At 36.7% G+C, this 25,673-nt stretch overlaps 1 protein-coding gene across 1 annotated transcript in view; it reads right to left on the bottom strand.

The window, feature by feature from the left end:
- The window catches only part of LOC125679612 (ATP-dependent DNA helicase Q5-like), a 53,686-nt gene that overhangs the window by 21,125 nt on the left and 6,888 nt on the right, over positions 1-25,673 (bottom strand). The window contains exons 3-12 of the mRNA XM_056153323.1: positions 24,438-24,655; positions 23,240-23,402; positions 21,436-21,518; positions 17,272-17,493; positions 14,232-14,352; positions 13,062-13,163; positions 9,392-10,261; positions 6,339-6,509; positions 4,754-4,823; positions 3,333-3,405 (exon numbers count right to left, since the gene is read on the bottom strand). Coding sequence (XP_056009298.1) covers positions 3,333-3,405; positions 4,754-4,823; positions 6,339-6,509; positions 9,392-10,261; positions 13,062-13,163; positions 14,232-14,352; positions 17,272-17,493; positions 21,436-21,518; positions 23,240-23,402; positions 24,438-24,655 — 2,093 coding nt within the window. The remainder of the gene's footprint in view (positions 1-3,332; positions 3,406-4,753; positions 4,824-6,338; positions 6,510-9,391; positions 10,262-13,061; positions 13,164-14,231; positions 14,353-17,271; positions 17,494-21,435; positions 21,519-23,239; positions 23,403-24,437; positions 24,656-25,673) is intronic.

The following is a 25,673-nucleotide window of genomic DNA, read 5'->3' as shown; positions in this document are numbered from 1 at the left end:
TAAACTTTGGTAATATTATGTACAGATCTGATTTTTTATTACAATAAGTTTCATTTAATAATTCAAACCCCGATTGAAGCACGTTTTATCTATTAACAATAATAATTTTCATTCATATGTCGATTCGATATATCCCTCTGAACTCGAAATAAAAGACACCAGAGTCGTCCACTTCTGCTTCATACTTAGATATTTTATTGAAAGTAGATATTAACGACAAACTAAGAATTCAACTTTATAACGAAAGGGATGATTTCAGCTTCTCCATCGTCAACGTCCCATATCTATGTAGCAATATTCAATCATCACCTGCATATGGTGTTTATATCTCTCAACTGATGTGATACGCAAGAGCTTGTTCTGCGTTAATAGGGGTTTCAGCAGTCTTGTTTAAAGTCAGCATTTCGCAAATTCTATGGTCGTTATAACGATCTAGTTTGCCAATACAATTAACCTATCATTGGTTCATATGCTGTCTGATGTGTTTCATACCGATTGCACACTGATTTTTACCACGAATAAATACATTTACCTGATCAAGATAATAGGGCTCACGGCGATTGTGACCGGTCGATAAGAGATGCTTACTCCTCCTAAGCACCTGATCCCACCTCTGGTGTGTCCAGGGCTCCAAATTTGCTCAACTCGTTATTTTGTATTGCTTATAGGAGTTATGAGATTGATCACTGTTCGTTATCTTCACCTTTCATCAAAAAAGGAGGGGGGATTCCAGGGTGTTGAGACTTTAGGTTACTTTATGGGTTATTCTATATACATGTACTTTACATAATAAAATCAATAAATAACAACAAATAATTGCTTTGTTTATCTTTATGCACTTGTTTGTCAAATCTAATACATACTTTTGCTGTTCCATTGTTTACACAATTTTTCTTTTCTATTTTGGTTAAAAATTGGGGGGGGGGGGGGGGGGCACTAACTAATGGAGGGGAGACCCCTACCATTCCTCAATAAAACCACCCAGTTAACATAGCCCTGCCCTGGGGTATGACTACAGGCACTTGTTTCTGTAAATCAGCTACAATGTCTGTATAATAATAATAACTCCTCGACTTTCTGTTTTACAGAAACAAGTGCCTGCAGTGCCCCTGCATTATTAGTCAGGTGCTGTAACCACTGAGTTATCCAGTCCTATTTAAAGGGACTGATTCACGATTTTCCCCAAAATTTTCTTTTTCACTTTTAATGATCAAAATCTACTGTCTAATGTGTTTAAAAGAGTTAATTCACATAAAAATTAATTAAGGTTATACATTATCAAAGAAGTTCATTTTAGAGAGTTTATTATTTGTTTTGTAAACAAAGATTGCGGTATGTTATTGTTTATGAAATTTTAAAAAGAAATGGATATCGATCTAAGTTTATTATATCTTTCACATTTCATAGCAGTTTTGGGGTAAATGTGTCATCTAAAAGTTAAAATTTGTGACTATGCAAAATGAAGATGCTTTATATTACAAAATCAATATTTCACTTGTTTGTTTATATACATAAAAAGACTCGAGTCTTTGTTTACACAACACAGATTTAAAATATTGCTTTAATTCTTGCATTCAGAAGGTTAAAATTTTGGCTGTCAATATTAAATGAGTTATATTTTTAATGTTTACCATCAAAAATGAAAAATAGTTTTATCAAAAATCGTGAACCAGTCCCTTTAAAGCATTAAATGTGTGAATACAAATATCATGTTTTTCCCCTCGCAAGCTTTTGGGTACTGTAAGTGTGTGTGTGGAGATTCCATATGTGTGTTTTGTGTACAAGATTTTTAACCAAATTCTGTTAAGTCCTTCAGAAATAATGCCTTTCATAAAGTATGTAGCTCCTAATGCAAGATTGATACTCTGCATTCAGATCTTAATTCCAGAGGACTTTCAATTCGACTAATCCAGAAAAACAGTTTTATTCTCAAAATATTTTACTGGTTTTCTCTTCAGCAAATTGTATGAAGCAAATTAATATCCTGGTACTAGAGTCTCTTTTCTTCTGATAGTTGTCTGGCATTGTGTACGTTCTAAATAAAAACTGAGCTTATAGTTATCAACTCAGTGTAGTCATTACATGTTTGCCCAAATTGAAATATTTCCCCCGCAAACCATGCCATAGGGAATGGTACGGGGGTTAGGGAAACTGCACGAGGTCTTATCTGTTTAACTTTGTCACAGCTTGGTCATGTTACTTTAATGAAATAAAATTGTTAATAATGCATGTGAAATACAACACAGCAAATCAGTACAACTACTCAGTGGGAACCCTCTAGGTACCAAGACAGTACTGACTACCTTGCACTCTTCCCTACTTCAAATCCTGGATCCATGCCTGCATATTTTACCAAGAAACCAATTTAAAATGTTCTGGCACGCATTTATTTCCATATCCTGATAGCCAGCGTCCCAGAAGTGTTCAGAGGGTCTGAATCATAACTGACATCCGTTAATAAGCTGACATATAACGTAACAATATTTTGTATGTGTAAAGTTGTATTCACATCACAGAATGCACTTTTGACATCCAGTAAAAATGTAATAATATTCTAACAACTTTCGGATATGAAACATCTGTGAAATGTTACACAATAGGAAATATTCAATTTGTTTTTGAGATTTTACCGATTGGAATGAGAGGCATTAATTTCCTCCTGTATGCGATGCATTGAATGCAGTTGTGATCAATGCGCAAATGAATCATGATAAATGTCATACATCTGTTTTAATGGCTGGGAATTTCGACTGAAATGAGAGTATAAATGTAAATATAAGAAATAACTTTCATTTTGATAAAATACATGAGGGTAAGAACTGCGCCCCTTCATGCCGGCCTACCTTTATCGAAGTTTTAACGCACTGGTGTGAAACATTGTAGTTCACATATTTTCAAAAGTGAAATTTATTTCTTAACCGCCGACATGACATGTTGCAGTTCATACCCTTATGTATTTTCAAAAATGAAGTTTATTTCTTATACTTACACCCTACTTTAATTTCTGACAGAATTCACAGTTAAAAGAGACATACTATAATTATCAAGATTCATCTACGCATTGTTCACAACTGCATCACATTCATGAGGAAATGGCCATCATTACAACTGGTAGAGATATCAAAAGCAAAAACATAGGATATGTAAATATTAAGAAATGGCAGCACCATTTTGGAAACTAAAATTTAAAATTCTTCAAATCACAAGGCCATTTACATGGGAACATTCGTGTCAAGTTTGGTAGCATGGCATACAGAGCCATCCTACAGATGGACTGAAAATCAAACAACTCAGCAGACTAAATACACAGTCAAACTCATTTCCAATCAGAAAAGTCCAGCTCTGAGGTTATCTTGGTATGTGTTGAGAAAAGTTCTTTTATCAATCGTTTGCACTCTTGTTTGGCTGAAAGTAAAGAAAACATCAAATCAGTATCACATCTCAAAAAGCAACCCCAACTATCTAATAAACAAAAACAAACAAGAGGCCCATGGGCCACATTACTCACCTGGACCCAATTTTAAAGATTTTCCCTATATATTCACATGTAAAACTTTGATTCCTATTGTGGCCCCAACCTACACCAGGGGGCCATGATTTTTACAACCTTGAATCTGCACTATGTCAGGAAGCTTTCATCTGGCATGGCCCCCTTCATTTTAACAAACTTGAAAGCCCTTTACCCAAGGATGCTTTTTGCTATGTCTGGTTGAAATTGGCCAAGTGGTTCTGGAGAAGTTAAAAATGTAAAAAGTTTACAGATGGACAAAGAGACAGATCGACAGACAACGGGCGATAAGAAAAGCTCACTTGAGCTTTCAACTCAGGTGAGCTTAAAACCAAAAGTAGCAAGTTTTTTCATTGTTTTTATCATAGGTCTGTTTCCATCTTTCATATCCTCGTCAGTCTCCATATTACTGACAATGACCTTCATCAGATCATCAGTGAATTAAAGCATTCAAAGGACCCCAGAAGTCTGGGTTGAAAATTCAATGAATTTCAAATTAAGAGTCAGTTGCAGGGCTGGCTACACTGAAAAGTTGCCAGCCCTGTTCAAAATCTGCCAGTCCTAATTTTAAGTTTTGTGATGCTTATTATTTTACATAAATGAATTTATTCATAAAACTTATTTGTGTAAAGCTAGCTTATTTGTGACATTTGTTGCTGTACATTTGGCTGTTAAAATTAGCCTGACCACTTGACTTTTGTCCAACCCATCTGAGAAATCGACCCTCATGGGTAGTCGAGTAGACTAATTTCCAACCCTGCATAAATTTTTTACTGAATTAAAATCAGTCTACTTGAAAACAGTTTCAGCTCTTGCCTTTTATAATTCTGAACAGTCTATCGGACTGACCCACAGTTTACAATCAGTAACTTCACTAGCCTCCGACTATAACACTAACATAAGTGTTGAATCATGCATGCATGCCACATAAGCTCCTATCTAAAATTTGAAGTTTTGTCCTGTCTGATCCAACCCCAAATCCCTAAGTGACCATTTCTGAATTCTTATGAAGACTATGTCACAATAGTACCTTCCAAAAACTAGATTAATTTGCATTCCATGACCCACCCAGCCCCAGCTCCACCTGTGGGATAACCATTTCTAGAGACCCTTCAAGTGGCAGGTCTCACTACAACCTTTTTAAAAATTCTGATTTTACACAATTTTCAATCGGAGCCTCGGAGTTAATCAAGTAAATGTATTTTTGCTTTTAAAAATGAAATGAATTCTGTGTGTATTCCTTACCCTGCTCCTCACTCCCAGATGAAGACTGCAACCTGTGAGACAGGGTCCTTGCCATCGTCTTGAAGACATCCTATCAACATAACAACAACACATTAGAAATGACATATCCTCTCTGTGACATATCCTCTCTGTGACATTATCATTCAGATATAAAGTGTTTTGAGCAGTTGCTTGATATGCAATATATTCTTTCACATGTAACAAGAGGCCCATGGGCCACATCGCTCACCTGAGTCACCTTGGCCCATATCTGAAGACTTTCCATATATATTTGCATATAAAACCTTAGTCCCTATTATGGCCCAAACTACCCTTTGCAAACTTGAATCTACACTATGTCAGAAAGCTTTCATGTAAATGTCAACTTCTTTGGCCCAATGGTTCTTGAGAAGAAGATTTTTAAAGCTTTTTCCTCTATTTGTATGTAAAACTTTGACCCCCCCCCCCTTGTGGCCCCATCCTACCCCCCGGGGGCCATGATTTGAACAAACTTGAATCTGCACTATGTCAGAAAGTTTTCATGTAAAAATCAGCTTTTCTGACTCAGTGGTTCTTGAGAAGAAGATTTTTAAAGATTTTTCCTATATATTTGTATGTAAAACTTTGATCCCCTACTGTGGCCCCATCCAACCCCAGGGGCCCATGATTTGAACAAACTTGAATCTGCATTATGTCAGGAAGATTTCATGTAAATCTCAGCTTTTCTGGCTTAGTGGTTCTTGAGAAGAAGATTTTTAAAGTTTTTCCCTATATATTTATGTGTAAAACTTTGATCCCCCCTTGTGGCCCCATCCTACCACCGGGGGCCATGATTTGAACAAACTTGAATCTGCAATATGTCAGGAAGCTTTCAGGTAAATTTCAGCTCTTTTGGCCCAGTGGTTCTTGAGAAGAAGATTTTTAAATGACCCCACCCTATTTTTGCATTTTTGTGATTATCTCCCCTTTGAAAGGGACATGGCCCTTCATTTGAACAAACTTAAAAGCCCTTCACCCAAGGATGCTTTTGGCCATGTTTGGTTGAAATTGGCCCAGTGGTTCATGAAAAGAAGATGAAAATGTGAAAAGTTTACAGACAGACGGACGCCGGACAAAATGTGATCAGAAAAGCTCACTTGAGCCTTCGGCTCAGGTGAGCTAAAAATTGTTAATCTAGTGGTTGAGGTCCTCTTAATAATTAATCTGATAATTTGGCAGTGTTTATTCTAAGATTATCAGATATTGAACTTGGGTAAATGAATCAATGTACACACTCCTATACAGTAGAAATGAAAGTAATAAGAAGTTTTATAGAAACATACATGACATTGTGATCTGAAAACCAATGGGGACAATCTACTCTTTAGGGTGCACCAGTGTACCAACTTTGATGTCTATCAAGCAAAGCATTCTCAAGATATTGAGCAGACAATATCTTACCATGTCCAGACCTTGACCTTGTGACCTCAAAATTAAGGGACTGATTCACATTTCTTAAAAGAAAAATATTTTTCCTTTTTTTATGTTAAATATAAAAAATATAACTGATTTAATGTTGACAATCAAAATTTGGACCTTCTGAATATAAGAATAAAAGCAATATTACCTTGGAAACAATGTGTCCATCTTTGTAATATGGAGATAGGTATCGTACAACCATATCTGCGATTTTCTTGTGCTTGCCACTTGATGAAGAGTATTCATTAAGCTTCTGCCTTTTAACTTCTTGTGATGAAGAGTATTCGTTCAGCTTCTGCCTTTTAACTTCTTGTGATGCCTAAAATAAATAACAGTTGTTAACGATAGACAGCAATGATTCAATATATGAAAGAAAAAATAATTTCCAGAACTTCGTCAAATTTATGCTGCTCTGATATTGTGTAAACTTCATGAAAATAAGTTTTATGGGGAGAGAAATCTTAAGTTAAAAATAGATTGAAACTCAGTTTGAATGTCAAAAGTAAACTCAGTTTGAATGTCAAAATTAATCAATATAATTATGTGAATTTGAATCCGACTGAAATTTTGGAGCCCTTCACCAACAATGGTGACGTCTCCATAAGAGTGAAAAAATCTTGTAGGTTCTCTCTTGACAGTTTTGATCAGCTTATAATAATTTCCTAAGATAATATTGCTGGAAAGAAACATTTTGTGCAATAGTTCCATTGTGCATTGAGATTTTTAATATCTTTATAGTGTATACTGATTGATATATGACGGGTTTTGGACAGGTGCTTTTCCTTTATTTTGAACGCGATTGCATGTGCAGCTTGTTTTCCAGAAACTCCTCTCTGGTTTCCAGTGTGGGATAGAATAAAGATTGATTGTACTAGTTATGCTATAAGTAACAATGTAAGTAAAGATTATATCAAAGCTGGAGACTCTTGCGGTTTATTTGAACTTTTACTATAGTCAAATTTACTTCATGAAACAAAGCCAAGACTGTAAATCATGCATCAGCCCATATCACCTGACACTTTAGATCACAACTCACGTCACAGTTATAAAACACGTCACAGTTATAAAACATGTCACAATCTGCTTCAATGAAATTCCACCAGGATTACAGAACAGAACAGTGACAATTCACACACTAATCGATTAATTACATAAAACGAATATCTTGTTTACACACAATATCTTTTATACAAAAATTGAGAAACATTGTAAACTAATTATATCTTTTTGTGTTTACGTTGTTGAGTGACTCCGCATGATGTACAAACCTCCGCATATTTTATTGTTTATGGCCGCATTTTTTAATTATGAATCAGTAAATTAGATTTATGCATAATTGTTCTGATGACGACAGCCCCATGTTGTATCCCCTCATGAGAATCTTCCACAAACTAAACCTCAAGGTGTTGGTCTCCAGTTTTGACTTTGTCTCAGTTTATAAGAGAGAAAATACTTAGTGAAGCCTTCATGCTTGTATATAAACATATTACTACAGTAACTATGTTTTTAGTTTACAAATGTACTATCCACTTTAGACTGATCTTACTTTCATATAAACTAGATATAACAAGCACCCCTCTATTTCGATTTTCTAGACGCAGTTATTAGGAGGAATATGGTACTATGATATACCTCTTCTGACACACTTATTAGGAGGAATATGGTACTATGACACTTATTAGGAGGAATATGGTACAGACCCTGAAGCATGCTACTACACCTCCAAAGCGTTTCGTTTCGTGCAAACCGTTCACCGTTCCGTGCAGACTGTTCATCGTTCTGTGCAGATCGTTCAGCGTTTCGTGCAAACCGTTCACCATTCCGTGCAAACCGTTCACCGTTCCATGCAGACCGTTCACCGTTTCGTGCAGACCATTCACCGTTCCATGCAAATTGTTTCATGCATGATTAAGCCACGCCCATAGAAATGACCAGATCGTTCAAATCACGCTAACTGGATCGAAAACTAGCATGTTTTGGCTTAAATTCAGATTCAAAACTGAATCTTGATATAATTCTTTTCGTATTCTGTCAATATCTTCAGGACACCATAGCAACTGTTTAAAGAGATCATTTAAATAATTACTCATTTTAAAATTTGTAGAACTTTACCAATAAACATGAATTTAGCTACAGTTTCGCATCTAACATGAATTATGACAGATCTACCATTGCTCCCCTCACAGACAGAATTGTATCTTGCGAAAAATCATATCTTTTTCGAGGATGCTGGCCAAAGAAGTGCATGAGGTTTGGGCTGTATATTTGACAAAGGATACTGCAGGGAGTGGCAATCCGTATTCACTGTATTGGAAAATCACGTGTGGAAATGAAAGGGCGAGTCCATTGTTGCCATGTGACTTGGAAGTTCATTCTTCACATGCTTCATACAAGTATCACGCACAACGAACAAATCTTATACATAATACTCTTACAAGTACAATATGCAAGATCCCTGCGGTCCTTATGCGATGATGTCCCCCTTGTTTTCAGAACATTCATTTCCCGTTATTTTTACATTAAAACAAGATCTATCTAGTGAACGTATCGTGCAGACCGTTCACAAAGCGTGCAAGCCACGCCTACAAAGTGGTCAGCGTTTCGTGCAAACCGTTCACCGTTCCGTGCAGACCGTTCAGCATTTCATGCAAACCATTCATCGTTCCGTGCAGATCGTTCAGCATTTCGTGCAAACCGTTCAGTGCAAGAATCGTTTCGTACCGTTCCGTGCAAGTGGTGTAGTAGTACACTTCAGGGTCTGTACTATGATATACCTCTTCTGACACACTTATTAGGAGGAATATGGTACTATGATATACATCTACTGACACACTTATTAGGAGGAATATGGTATTATGACACTTATTAATTAGGAGGAATATGGTACTATGATATACCTCTACTGACACACTTATTAGGAGGGATATGGTACTATGATACATTTATTAGGAGGAATATGGTACTATGATATACCTCTACTGACACACTTATTAGGAGGGATATGGTACTATGATACATTTATTAGGAGGAATATGGTACTATGATATACCTCTACTGACACACTTATTAGGAGGGATATGGTACTATGATACATTTATTAGGAGGAATATGGTACTATGATATACCTCTACTGACACACTTATTAGGAAAGATATGGTACTATGACACACTTATTAGGAGGAATATGGTACTATGATATACCTCTACTGACACACTGGCGTGTCTCTTTGACACTTTGTGACTAAGCTTCTTCTCCCTGGACGGTTCACCATGGCCAGATGTGGTATCCTGTGTACAATTATCCTTAGCAAAGTTTTTCTTACAGTCTGCATCAGTTTCTACAGCTGCTGGATCTGGATCAGGATCTGGATTCTTGGCACGCTCAAAGAAATACGTAATTTTAGGAACGGGTGGTTTTTTAAATACCTTGGTAATGGGGGTCACTGTATTTGTGTTTATATCACTACATGTAGTACTTTCTTTTACTAATTCACTTGCTTTCTGAAACTGTGTTCCAAAGTTTCTTGAATCTTGTAACTCCGGTAAATCACTTGAAGCACTAGGAATCTCGCCATTCACACGGAGAGCACCACTGGCAGTTCCTTCCGTCTCAGAATCTGTGGAAGAGCTGGGGTTAGAAAGACTCGACAAATGAGATGAGTGGCAACTATTTTTCATCAGAAAACTTGCTTTCACAAACGTTATATCTGTTTTTGAACTGCCCACTGAATCAAATGAGACTGGTGGTTTTGGGATAGAAGGAAAATCCACACCATTGTTACTTTCTGTTTTATTTATCACATCATCAACATTACTCTCACTGCCAGGAACCAGAGATTTGTGGAGCTCTTTTGATCCAGTACACTTCTTAATATCATTAATGATTTTCATTGTTGAGGTTTTATACATATTGGCCAGTTTGTTGGATTTGAAGATGTCGTATTCTACATCGATTGCACAGCATTTTGGAATGTAGTCTGCTGCAGCCAGCTTTGCAGGAATGTCTACATAGTATCCCATGTAATTATTCTTCAAAGCTACTTCAATCATTCCTAGGCAGTGCTCTCTGATCTACAAAGAAAAAAATTCACAAACATGTATAACATTAATTATATGATGTAGGATCAAAAAGCTACAGGTAAACATCTATGCATTTATCATAAGAGGCCCATGGGCCTTAATGGTCACCTGAGCATCACTAAAAATACTTATGTTAGAAGTGTTGCATGTTGATGGTGCAAGAGTGCATATTTCCAACCCCTTAGAACTGAATGCTATCATGTTTTTGTGATCAACAGTTATAACCACATTTCTTTATTGCAAAAAACCCCCACTTTATCAGTAAGTCATCTTGGTCGCATGACTTTGATTTAGTGTCCAGGCACATTGTGTAGTAATTAGCTTTAGTGTCCAGGCACGGTGTGTAGTAATTAGCTTTAGTGTCCGCGGGCACATTGTGTAGTAATTAGCTTTAGTGTCCGGGCACATTGTGTAGTAATTAGCTTTAGTGTCCGGGCACATTGTGTAGTAATTAGCTTTAGTGTCCGGGCACATTGTGTAGTAATTAGCTTTAGTGTCCGGGCACATTGTGTAGTAATTAGCTTTAGTGTCCGGGCACGTTGTGTAGTAATTAGCTTTAGTGTCCGGGCACGTTGTGTAGTAATTAGCTTTAGTGTCCGGGCACGTTGTGTAGTAATTAGCTTTAGTGTCCGGGCACGTTGTGTAGTAATTAGCTTTAGTGTCCGGGCACGTTGTGTAGTAATTAGCTTTAGTGTCCGGGCACATTGTGTAGTAATTAGCTTTAGTGTCCGGGCACATTGTGTAATTAGCTTTAGTGTCCGCGGGCACATTGTGTAGTAATTAGCTTTAGTGTCCGGGCACATTGTGTAATTAGCTTTAGTGTCCGCGGGCACATTGTGTAGTAATTACCTAGAGGCAGACAGCTGAAGACATGAACGCTATATATACTACTGGAGTTCTGTTATTAGGGCTTTAGCTATGCACCTAAATGAAGATATTTCAAATGCAATACATTTTCATTGCATGAACCTAATCTCATGACCTACAGGAATCATAAGTTTCACAAATAGGCACAAAATATTCTTATGTAAAAACCCTGGGGTTGCAAAATTCACAAATTTGGTACACCCCTTTCTGCTTTTCCTTAATATGCATTTTGTTTTTATATAGTATCATCAAAATTAAGAAGTCTTTCAAATGATCAACATTTAATTATTAGGACCATTTTGGCCCCACCCTGGTACCAAACCCCCTACCCCTGGGATCATGAAATTCTTTTCTTTTTTTTCAATTTTGGTAAAGGGCTACCTGCTCCTTCTAAATACCCATGTAGATTCAATTCAGTATCAAAAGCATTGAAGAAGGTGTTATTTAAATGTTTTACACATAAACACTACAGATATGTCAAGTTTAGCCCTGTCCTCAAATCAGAACCTCTATTCTCGAGATCATGAAATTTACAATTTCAGTAGAAGCTTTCCTGCTCTACATGGATATGCATTAAGTTTTTACTTACAGTAACACGTGCAGTTGTAGAAAAAGGATTAATAAAAGCTGGTCATTTTTGGCAGTTTTTGCCCTGCTCCTAAAGCCAGGGGGTGCAAGAGTCCTGAAATTTAGAATTTGATGCCCCAGCCCTTGTCCCAAAGATGCTTCATACCAAATTTGAAAAGAATAAGAAGAGCAATTATCAAGAAGAAGTCAAAAATGTTCAATTGTTAACTCATGATGAGCGATGCATGACGGCATATGAAGATCAACTGCAATATGTCACCTGAGTTTACCTATAGCAACTCAGGTGACCTAATAAAAGAAAAAAAAGATTTCTTATACATTAAAGACGTCTGTTTAAAGCATGATCCGTGGGGTCAGGGAGGGGGCCACAAGAGAGGTTCAAAGATTTTTATATAGGAATATGTAGAAAAATTCCTCTAAAAATCTTATCAAGAATTGTAAAGGTACAATGTGGAAAATGAATGAGCAAGAATCCTCTTTAAGTGTGGATGTTTATTCACACAACAAATTCTGGAAACAGGATGGGGACACAGAAGGGGTTCAAAATTTAAATGAGAAAATTAAAAAAAAATATTTCAAGATGTCAAATCAATATGTAAGTATCCTCTTTAAGTGTAGATTCAAGTTTATTCACACCATGATCCCTTGGGTTAGAACAAGTTGTGAGGGCGTTGAATTTGACATAGAAAATTATTCTCAAGAGCCACAAGGATTCAAAATGTGAAATTAATATGCAAGCATCCTCATGTAGCGTAGATTCAAGTTCACATGCTCCCCCTGGCCAGGGTGGGGGTCATAATTGGGATTTAATATTCTACATGGAAAACTGTAATAGCTCAGGTGAGGGGGTGGCCCATGGACCTTTTATTGAGGTTTCTATTTGGCTCTCAGTTCCCAGGGGGACAGCTATCTCAAATTCACTGTGATGATACATCCAGGTTAGACTAGGTACCCCTTGTTTGTCGTAAGAGGCGACTAAATGGGGCGTTCCTTTGGATGAGACTGTAAAAACAGTAGGTGTGGCACAATCCTCCCTTCTCAAATACCGTAAGCGCAGAGCATAGGCCTAAATTTTGCAGCCCTTCACTGGCAAAGGTGACATCTCCATATGAGTGATAAATTCTCGAGAGGGACTTTAAACAATATACAATCAATCAATTTTGGCCCAAATACAAAATTGAAACTGTTTAATTCATAAATACACAACAAGCACTGATTACAGCAGGTCATCTGAGATGACCTAATTCTATTTTATTATGAGTGCATTCCAGTATCACGGCCTTGGAGTTCATAGCAAAACTTGCTGCATTAGCGGAGCTGAATTAGAACACAATACCTTTACTGTTAATTTAGGAATCCTCTGGCTTGCAGCATCCCTAAGAGGGCAATCTTCACTTGGCATGACGAAATCACTGTTCCCTTCATCTGCTGTGTTTCCCTGTTAAATGGAAAATTAAAACTCCTGAATAGTCTTTCTTCTGAGGTTTTTCATTTGAAATTTTTAAAATGTACCAGTGAACATGCATTTTTAATTGCTTTATTTCAAAGTTGGCTACACTAAAACACACTTATAGTGAGGTGCTGGGCACGAACTATTCTTTATATTGAATTTTACTGTACACTGATACAATCTAAAAACAAGTCCGATCTTCAGGCTAGACCTGCATTGCCTTAAGACATTGCCACACAACACTACTATATTAACTGCATATCAATAATCATTCCTGGGACCATGAAGTAAGTTTGGTTCCCCCAAGAGAATGCCATGAAAAATATAACTCTACCTCACAAGGAAAATCTGTCTATCATAAGAGAATGCCATGAAAAATATAACTCTACCTCACAAGGAAAATCTGTCTATCATAAGAGATGCATGATATCTTCTGTTCAGTGAACAATTATTCAACCAGAACCAAAGAAGAATTCTCATAAAGTATCTATATACCAAATTTAAGCTGAATGTGTGCATCTATAGCTGAGATAATAGAAACTGAATTACAAATTCTAAATGAAAGCAGATAAGAATAGAGTAAGGGGAAATTAAGGCAACTATGATATACAGTAAAACATGGTTATAGTGAACCTCCAGGGCCAGTAAAATACGGTTCGTTATAACCAAATTCTGTTACATCCAATAACATTCTCATTATTTTCCTCTCATAGGAGAATAAATATCTCTTTGAAATAAGCATGAATTTGTTATAAGCGCATACATGTGATACATACAGCCTTTACATAAAATTTACGCGTTTTCAACCCAATTCAAGCTGTTATGCCTGTGCATTAAAATTCATTTGAAATGAAAAATAATATACTCCACATCGACCCTATTTCTGAAAATTAAGATAGGTGCCATAAGTGTTCTGGACAGATTGATGGATGGACAGATTGTTGGATGGACAGAAGGTGAAGGGGGATGAGTGGCTCCTACACTTGAGCTTGCTGCTGGTGATGTAATCAGGAAAGAGTTTGAAGCTGTTTTACCACTTTTTGTTGGCCTGCTTACTTTGCGCTTTTGGAACTCCTTTGCAATGAGTGCATTCCGCTGTCTTTTCTCCTCTTCTTGCTCCAGTTGGTCCTGATGATACTCGGAAAATTCCTCTTCCTCTCTATAGTCATCACATTCCCTGTATTAGAAAACGAGAGTAATACACATACTGCAAATGAAACTCTGCTTATCGTAGAGGCGACTTTACATATGTTTCCTTCTTCCCAAACGGTGACTTTCTGAACAACTAATAACATCAGCGTTACTGACCATGAACCAACTAACCTACCAATCCTTTAACAATGAAAACTCACACAACGGACTTTTATCAGAGATATTTCAAAAGATTGCCAGGATACACATTAGTCAGATCAGGTGATATCGATTACGAAGGATTTAAGAAATAAAGTACGCATTTTCGTAGATGTTACAGGATAACCTTCGAGGTCATTCTGAGACAGAGGTTATTCTGAGACAGAGGAGGTCATTCTGAGACAGAGGAGGTTATTCTGAGACAGAGGAGGTCATTCTGAGGAAGAGGAGGTTATTCTGAGACAGAGGAGGTTATTCTGAGACAGAGGACATTCTGAGACAGAGGAGGTCATTCTGAGACAGAGGTTATTCTGAGACAGAGGAGGTTATTCTGAGACAGAGGAGGTCATTCTGAGACAGAGGAGTTATTCTGAGACAGAGGTTATTCTGAGACAGAGGAGGTTATTCTGAGACAGAGGTCATTCTGAGACAGAGGAGGTCATTCTGAGGCAGAGGAGGTCATTCTGAGACGGAGGTGGTTATTCTGAGACAGAGGAGGTCATTCTGAGACAGAGGAGGTCATTCTGAGACAGAGGTGGTTATTCTGAGACAGAGGAAGTTATTCTGAGACAGGAGGTTATTCTGAGACAGAGGAGGTTATTCTGAGACAGGAGGTTATTCTGAGACAGAGGAGGTCATTCTGAGACAGAGGAGGTTATTCTGAGACAGAGGAGTTATTATGAGACAGAGGTTATTCTGAGACAGAGGAGGTTATTCTGAGACAGAGGAGGTTATTCTGAGACAGAGGTTATTCTGAGACAGAGGAGGTTATTCTGAGACAGAGGTTATTCTGAGACAGAGGAGGTTATTCTGAGACAGAGGAGGTTATTCTGAGACAGAGGAGGTTATTCTGCATCATCCACAAAAAGAAAAACTTTATTTATATTCTACTATGGCTCAGAAATATACAGCTGATCGTTTTCCTATATCATATATATATATATATATATATATATATATATCCAAATTGTGTTTTTAAAAAAAATCACAGTGTCCGGTATAAAATATTAAAAGAAATAGAATAAACAGTACACAAAGTTAAAAATTTAACGCAAGCGCTTTCATTTTATAATCCTCAGGCGTTACATTTTAAAATAGTTTTGAAATGGTTTGACGTCATAAAGGCGTCCTAACATTTCACGTACATAACGACGTCATAAACGAATGAAGGGAAAAGGATTTTACGTTAAGCATATTATGACGTCATAGATAATAACAGTAAACATATTTTACAGTAAGCTATTGAGAGCCGGTTTTAAAGTCTTAATAAAGTGTCTTTCTTTTACAGATTAGTATTATACAGATAATACTATTTCCCGACGAGAAAAAGAAAGACACTTTATTAAGACTTTAAAACCGGCTCTCAATAGCTTACTGTAAAATATGTTTACTGTTATTATCTATGACGTCATAATATGCTTAACGTAAAATCCTTTTCCCTTCATTCGTTTATGACGTCGTTATGTACGTGAAATGTTAGGACGCCTTTATGACGTCAAACCATTTCAAAACTATTTTAAAATGTAACGCCTGAGGATTATAAAATGAAAGCGCTTGCGTTAAATTTTTAACTTTGTGTACTGTTTATTCTATTTCTTTTAATATATATATATATATACATGTATATATATAGCTACAAATAAGGTCACTTCGTGATATCATGGAAGCTTCCAAAACGGAATACATGGCTTTTTTTGTTGACAAAAACTGTGGGTTTGTAGAATCTACTATTTTGATAGATTTTTCAAGCATTGATCCAACAAAACTACAGACACATGGAAGAGGGTCAACTTGTCTGCATTGCCAAGCCATGTTTGTGTACATGTGTATTGATTCATCTTGAAACGCAGACGATTGCCTTTTTGTTGAATGTCAAATATCCTTCAGTCATTTATAAATTTGTAACATACATAAATTTTTATGACAGATCAAGTGAAATATGGATTTTACGGTTGCATCGAAAATTGGCAAGACACAAATTGCAAAAAACAGTAGGTAGGATCCCAACAAAACAGGTCTACATTAAGGCTGTTTTAAGGCAACGTCTAATCAGGTCCGAGGCATGAAACGTCTAATCAGGTCCGAGGCATGAAACCAATGTAGTCTCAATATGTATTAATGTGTATCACTGTTCTGATAATCTACTGATTAGTCGGTGTATATTGGAGAATAATGGATGCTGCATTTCTTTGATCTCTGCAATAACCATGGTAGAACATAAAACACAGTTCAGGAACATGACAGTACATTGGGAAAATGTAGGTTCTATAACCAGTGCAGGTCAGTGACTGGATTTTTCTCAAACTTAAGAGTTTCTGAATTTTTCAAATTTTCAAGAGACATGAGGCTTGCCAAGTGTCTCTTGAAAATTTGTAACATAAAGGAACGAGTTTGAGAAATCCGGTTACATGCTATAAGACCTGTTTCTCCCATTATATAATCGAAGGGTATTGAGGTATTTTGTATTAAACATCTTTCCTTCAGCTGATGTCAACTCTATTCAATGTACATTTACAAGCAATAGACACCGGTGATCTCCATGGGAAATGAAACTTACAAAGAAAAAGTTTGAAGATTGAAAATTAACAACAACCAATCAGAAAGGTCCCAGGTATTTCACAACATACTGTATTAGTAAAACAAAAACAGAACTGCACTAAAGTAATGAAACAAAGTTGATAATGGGCTATCTTTTAGACATTTTCTTTTCTGTATACTTTTGTTTCAGTATGAACATTTTACTCACCTCTTCACATTCCTTCTCCCTCCTTCGTACATCTCTAAATCCTCCTTAGAAACCGTGTACATTGCTCCTCCAGGCACTCCTTTCTTCATACTTCCATAGGAACATCTCTGCATGTCTTCCACGGCTTTCTCCACCTTTTTTGGTTCTGCACAGTGATCACATGATTTGTTACATTCTGGCTGTTCATCACCAAAATATTTGGTTATAGACCAATGTCTGCAGCTGTAAATAAATAGGGATAGCTGTCAATGAATAGGGATAGCTGTAAATGAACAGGGATAGCTGTTAATGAATAGGGATAACTGTAAATAAATAGGGATAGCTGTTAATGAAAAGGGATAGCTGACAATGAATAGGGATAGCTGTAAATGAATAGGGATAGCTGTAAATGATTAGGGATAGTTGTTAATGATTAGGAATAGCTGTTATTGAATAGGGATACCTGTAAATGAATAGGGATACCTGTAAATGAATAGGGATAGCTGTTAATGAATAGGGATAGCTCCTTAGGTCTCACTCCTTAACTGGTTACATAAGAACTATTTAGGAAGAATAATAAGTCCAACACTGGTTGGTTCTTGATGAATATTTCACAGAGACAGTTCACTAAAGCAGTTGAAGGAATTCTGTTGGTTCTTCTTTGAGATTTCTGTTAGACTGCGATTGTTGTTGGAACAATTTCTCTTGTTACCGAACCACTTCTTCACCTGCTCCGATGTTATGCCTCCCTGGGTTGCAATCAGCTCCTAGACGATAGAGTCTGGATACCGATGATCCAGGTTCTTCTCGTAGCAGTCTTCCATGATTTGGATGGATTTTTTTGAGAATTTGGCTCGTTGTCTCCAATTTGGTTGAAATGGCTTAGATTTCTGGTTCCTGATGTCTTCCAACAAGCAGAGACTCTGTTCCATCTGATCCATCATCTGGTTGAGTTGGTTGCAATGAAGGTTGAGCACCATAGAACGGTCAGGTGGGCATGGATATCTTGTCAGGTTAAGGTGCTCTATTTGGAGTTTTGCGGACTGGTACATGTAGAATTGACACAGCTGTTGAATATCCTGTGGGTCGTCCATACAAAAAATCTAAAATTTCTGACAAATGTCCTGCTCTCGCTGGAGGAGGAAGGTGTTGCTGTGAGACTTGCATGTTGCTGTGAGACTTGTGTGTTGCTGTGAGACTTGTGTGTTGCTGTGAGACTTGTGTGTTGCTGTGAGACTTGTGTGTTGCTGTGAGACTTGTATGTTGCTGTGAGACTTGTGTGTTGCTGTGAGGCTTGTATGGCTCTGTAGGGAATTTCACAAGCTCTGTTGCTGGATCAGTGATGCGAGTTAAAGCTGCACACAACATGCCACAGAGACAACGAGCCAAATTCTCAAAGAAATCCATCCAAATCATGGAAGACTGGTACGAGAAGAACCTGTATCATCCGTATCCGGACTCTATCGCCGTGGAGCTGATTGCAACCTAGGGATAACATCAGAGCAGGTGAAGAAGTGGTTCGGTAACAAGAAAAATCGTTCCAACAACACTCACAGTCTAACAGAAATCTCAAAGAAGAACCAACAGAATTCCTTCAACTGCTTTAGTGAACTGTCCCTGTGAAATATTCATTAAGAACCAACCAACATTGGACTTATTCTTCCTAAATAGCTCTTATGTAACCAGTTAAGGAGTGAGACCTGAAAACACCAGAAACACTGCACTTTTGGTGGAAGGACTTACAAAAGAAAATCTGTAAGAGAGATATAGAGCTGTGGACATAAAAAGTGCTCTATTGAACCTTTAAGTGTAACGGTTATGCATGTTAATTTGTGTGCTAATTTGTTATGTGACTAATGTTTTAAATCCTGCAGAAACACAACATAAAACTGCTGATCAATACATGTATTTCTTAATTAACGCTGATTGTTCATTGTTGCCAGCATTTAATAAATTAATAACTTTCTCTATTCATAGTTGTATTATTTTATGCTACTGAGAGTCCAAGAAACATTGGGGGGAAAAACAAACTAGAAATATCTCCATAGGACATGAATGTCCCGCCAAATGTGACATTTGAAATACAATATGAAAAATAAAACACAGGGATTTATCAGTACATTCTCATGGACCGATATTCTGCCCTCTTTACAAAGGAAAATATGTTGAATTTTTCTCATTTTGTGGAAAAAATCAAAATACTAAACCCCCTTTTTCTTTCTTCTTTTTTAAAAAGAAAATTATGCAGAATAAGGATGAACATGGGGGGGGGGGGGGGGGCAAGGGGGGGGCAATTGAGGGGAAATATCTCCTTCTGGTTGAATGTTGCCTAGCTATCAATATAAAGATTATCATTATCCAAAATTACCTCTAACAAATGGGGAAAAAAACAATTCATGCAAATATGAAATGCAGATCCTCATTTATATAGATGGATATCACCGGACATGACAAACACTATATGCCCCAGCCATATTCAGAAAAGGGCAAAAAAAATGTCTTCATTAATTGCTTTGAAACTGAGCTAGCCACCAAATAGGGAATAGTGAGGTCAAGGTCACAGGGAAGGTCAAGGTAAAAACTTTTTGCCACAGTTGAATAGCTTCCACTAATATGTATCAGTTGAAGAGTTTTCATAAAGATATTGTCCATAGTTGCTTTGAAACTAAGCTTAACACCACATGGGGAAAAATGAGGCCAAGGTCACAGGAAACATTAAGGTAAAAAAATATTGACCCATAGGTATCCGCATACAAGGTTTGATAAAAATATCTTGAAAAGTTTCTTTGAAACTTAGCTAAACGCACAGTGTGACAGAAGGACAGATGGAAGACGGACATGACAAACACTTTATGTCTGGGCCATATTCATGACGGGCATAAAAAAAACAATGCATGGATTTGATAAAGGTCTCCTTGATCATCATGACTATACAAACAATAATTTTTTTCCACGTTTCGAAGTATAGCAGAAAAATAATGTATAAACGGGTTTTCAGTCATGTGATGTATGTTATTCGTGGGATGATCATTTTTAACCAATGAAAATGCTTGCGATGCATAGTGTTCAATTGTGTGTCTCAGGTGGTCATTCTCTAGCCGCCTTTCGAGCTGTGAACTCAAGTTTTTCTTATTTTCAATATAATGAAAATGTGATGAAATAGGATTTGCAGTAATAAAGGATGCCCAGTTTTCAGAGTTTTTTGGTCCCAAAATTCAAGGGGTTTCATCTCTGTTTCCACCCTGGGCTTCGTATATTACATAATTTTTTTCCCCATAGAACATTCGAGAATAATTACGTGAAGATGAATCTTGCACAATGTATAGACACTGTTATGTTAGATGAATATGAATTATAAGTGGATGTCAAATAACTATGGCGGGCTGTCGGCAAAATATTATAATTTTGTTTTTGTCATCAGATATGGAAATATAGTGGATACTTTGTCTTCAATGCATCCTATAGTAAAGATTTTTGTTTACAATTGCATAATTCTTTTTAGGTTTTGATCCCACCCTTCAGCAACCAAGAGGACAGGAGCTATGAAATTCACACTTTTTGTTCCCTTTGTCCCATCAATGCTACACGTCAATTTTGGTAAATATTGGTCCTCTGGTACCTGGGAGGTTGAAAATGTTCAAATGTTTAATGCATACAGACAAATAGTAGTAGGTCACCTGAGTAATCTAAACAGGTAATCTATACACCTGCAACTTATGACATACATATGTAATATTTTCTGTGAACACTTCAGATGTTATAACACCTATTTTTACACTGTTCCTTCAAGATTTGGGTATCAATGGATTCCTTACAATAGTTTCCCATTGCTCGTATCAGATACGACAAATTGATCCTAGTTTGCACTCTCTCAGTGACGCGATAAGTGTGCACTAATTACACAATATTTCATGGCAAATTCATTAATATGTAAACTTGCTGCCGCTGATGTTTAACGACAACGTGAATTTGCAAAAATTTGAAATGCTAAGATAAATATTCATCATACCTACATTTTCTACAGAATGTTTGGCTATATCAGTGTTATCCATGTCCAGCTGTCATTCTCTTGTTTACAGAGAATTTTGACCCAAATTCACCAAAAAAAATTGATGCAAGAAAAGTTCTTGAATTACTGTAAGTTTTGAATACCAGTGATAAATATATTTGTTGAAAATTGCATACCTTAAACTTTCACAATAGTTAACAATGGCTTGGAAACCATTTTCTGCAGCTTTCTTTCTAACTTTGTTTGCTTCCGCAGCTTTCTACAATATCATCAAAGTGTCGTCATTAATTTCCATAATTCATCAGCGATATGAAATATATTGCAGAACAAGAGGTCCATGGGCCACATCACTCACCTGATCAGCAGTTCCTAACAATAAACAAGCTTGAGCAAAACTATCATTATACAAGCAGCTTGGTTCAGAAAAAAACTTTTTAAAGAAAACAACTAAAAATTCATTAATTATCAAACTTATTTATCAAACTTGACTACAAATTCCTAAATTATCACATGCCCTTGTAGATGGATATGGCCTTTCATATTAACAAATTTCATGTAAGGATGCTTTGTGCCAAGTTTGGTTCCCTATACATTTGCATGTAAAACTTTGATCCCCAATCTGATTAAAATCAGCTCCTCGATCTGCTCCTTTATTATTATTTTTTAGTCACAAGTAGCGACAAAAAATAAATAAATAAAGGAGCGGATCAAGGAGCTGATTTTAATCAGATTGTTTGATCCCCCTATTGTGACCCCAACATACCCCTAGGGGTCATGATTTTTACTAACTTGAATCTCCACTATCTCAGGAAGCTTTCATATAAATTTCAGCTTTTCTGGCCGAGTGGTTTTTGAGAAGAAGATTTTTAAATGACTCCACCCTATTTTTTCATTTTTGTCATTATCTCCCCTTTGAAGGGGGCATGCCCTTCATTTGAGCAAACTTGAATCCCCTTCACCTAAGGATGCTTTGTGTGAAGTTTGGCTGAAATTGGGCAAGTGGTTCTGGAGAAGATGAAAATGTGAAGAAGTTTACACTGAAGACACTGACAGACAACGGCCAAATTTTGATAAGAAAATCTCACTTGAGCCTTCGCCTCAGGTGAGCTAATAAGAATCAATGACAAGTTAACTGTCTGTTAAAATTAACGACGCTTCGTGCAACTGGGTCCTGGATGTTCTGCGGAATCACATGCCATTAACATGCGTGACCACCTTGATATTGTATATTATTTTAAATTTATCACTTTATCTCTCTTGTAAACAAAAATAAAATCAATACCTATATCATATTGAAATATAATAAAAATAGTGAAGTTGTAAATTGCCTGACTTCTACTGATATCAAATATTCGGGTGTAGGTGTGTGTTTATTTTACTCTTAACTGAGAGGATGAATAACTGAATTCCATATGGACCAGTATTATAGACAATACACAATTATCAACAAGTTTATTAACATAACGTGCATGTTTTATATAATGCATTCCTTCTCTAATCTAGTCCAGCTGGACAAAAGATCGTTTTACCATGTCCATTCGTGTCAAAAGTTTGTCAATTGCACAAACAATCCACCATGAATGTTTTTCTTTTATAAAAGAAATCGTCAGATCCACATCTACATTATCTAATCAAAAACAACTCGAATATCAATAAAACAACACATGGAAATCATAGATATAGGGTTTGTATAATTCTCTCTTTTTTGAGCATTCATACTACCATGATTTTCTTCAACATGAGAAAATCACAATCTTTTCCGACTTCAATTTTAACCTGCTATACAATATGAAGTATACATGTATTACAGTGACACTTGTCTAATTCTGGCAGAAAAAAATCATTACGATATTTCGCATACAGAGCTTACTTTACATATGAATTCAAAATTTGGTTCGGAATGTTAACAGTTTATGCAAAATATCGAATTGCACAAGATCCAGATGAGACAAGTTTGACTGTAAATGTCTATACACTAACAGTGAATCTGGAGTTCTCTTTGTTGAGGAGGAATGCGACAGTGTCCCTCTCATGCCTGGAATAATAAAGTCTGCAGAAAGATTGGGCACCATCCCTTCCAGCACGGCCCGATTCCTGATAATAACCCGACATTGATTTGGGTATTGTCCAATGGGCAACAAATCTACAAGAAACTATGATCAATACTACGCATACATTTATAAAGCAAGATATGAATATTCATTAGTGACAAATCTACAAGAAACTATGATCAATACTACGCATACATTATAAAGCAAGATATGAATATTCATTAGAGAGATGTGTCAGCCCTTTTAATTCTAAATTAGCATTTGTAATCTGAATGAGCTATATACCCATCCCAAATGTCATCCAGATATACAAGATTCAGTCAAAGGGGATTTGAATTACAATGTTAAATGTTTTAAACATTTCTTTACCAATGACCTTAAATTTGGCCTGATAATCTCTTAAAAGAACAAGAAATATCCAATAAACATATTTCTAGTTGCAGAGGTCATATTCATTGACCCTGTAGCCCAAAGGCCCAATCTGATTAAAACCGACCCCCCCCCCCCCCTCCCCTTTCTCCTTATACTTGTCAGAGACCCTGACGAGTGTAATAAGAAGGAAGTGGTTTTAATCAGACTGCCAAAGGCCTATTCAAGATGACCTTTTCATTAGAGCTACCCATGGTGAAAATATAAAGACTCAATTCTGACAATATGACAATAACCAGCTAGGTTAAGGTGTCAGACAACCTCATGTAAATAGAGACCAAAAACAATATGCCCCCTCTCCGTCTCTCTATCTTATATTTCAGGGCATTAAAAGTGAAGATTATAGAAATGTGCAGACCATACTTGCAGTTACCTTGATTATCATGTAGTGAAAACGGACTGAAATTGAACTTATCCACTATGCATTCGGATGTCCATGATGCATGGTTTATATCTAGTAATTCCCAAATTACCAAATGTGTGTTAAAATTTGTGTGGTCCCATAAAATTGATAACTTGATTGCCAAAATGGCAAATGAATTCTTCAGAGAGGACATATATACATTGTATTTGCAATATGTCACTTCCTGTCTGTCTGTCTGGCTACTGTTTATTGACAGTAATGATGTTTAGCAAATCTAAAGAGCCTGATCCAAATTTTGGTCAAGTTTAAACTTTGAGATGTGAACATTCACTACCTAACATTAGGTTTGTCAACCCCCATTCCAAAGCTGATTGTGGCTGCAATCACGGGAAACCTGCCCTCCATCCAGTCTGTTTGAACTGTCTCCCTGATGTCAGTCTTCAGTCCTGCATGGTATGGCTTGGTTATTACACCTTTTCTTGTCAAATGAGAGGCCACCTCTGCACAGGCATCTCTTGTTCGACAGTAGACAATCCCACATCCATATTCTGTCTACAATAAGTCAAAACACATGTATGATGTTGACTTCCATGGTTGCAATGCTGGGATTTACATAGTAAGCTGCATATTAAATTTACTGTCCAATCAAATTAATCATTATAGGAACGAAGCACTTCCATTTTTGAAAGTGGTATTTCTTAACTTCACTATCACTGCAATATTGTCTAAAGAAAAGTCTGTAGAAAAGGACTTAGATACTGGTTGGGCAAAATCACTTTTGGTCTTTTCTGAGCGACCAATAAAATTGCCAATGAAATGACCAATAAAGCAGATAAAGCATTATCAACTGTGCATATCAGACAGCATGTACGTTCATGATCTCGAACAGCTTAGAACAATGATGACTTTTAAAATGCACACGTTGACAACGTGGAAAGTGAATTCATGATTCCTAACTAACATCATAGCAAGCGAAAAGGGCACTTCATGTAGCAGGCTCTAATGATTACAACGGGGAAAATTTGAGTCTACACATTCCTCCAATGAATTTTCTATGTCAAGTAAAAACTAATCCTATCCCCCACCCTTTCTGATCTCACAAAATCCTGTTGAGCTGAGATTATGAACTTACATGGAGTAAGTCAATATTCATCCTTGTCTTATGATCCCTTGACAGTATGTAATATTGATTGGAAATGAGAAGGCCTAATGTCCAACAAAATGTTATATCAATCATGGCGGGGGCAAGATGATAGGTGCGACATCACGTACAGTCTTTCTTTTGACGTCATCATAAAAATGTCGGATCTTACTGAGGAGATCGTTTTGTGTAGCAGAAAATACAAACCTCTGGTTTTATTGCATCTAAAAATAGAAACTGTTAGCATAGATTTCCAGTTTCAGCTCATTGGTATACATGTATCCAGAGATGCAAAACATGATTCTCTCCCTCCATTTTATTGCCTAAGGTTTAGTTTAACAATTACATCCACACACAAGGTGAAAATCACCACGCCATTCAGAGAAACTGTACTTATGTCCATGAAAATATGCAACTGTAAGCTTGGCA

This window comes from Ostrea edulis, chromosome 2 (genome assembly GCF_947568905.1).
Source record: "Ostrea edulis chromosome 2, xbOstEdul1.1, whole genome shotgun sequence".
Taxonomy (NCBI): Eukaryota; Metazoa; Mollusca; class Bivalvia; order Ostreida; family Ostreidae; genus Ostrea; species Ostrea edulis.
This window is presented reverse-complemented; position numbering and strand designations above follow the sequence as displayed.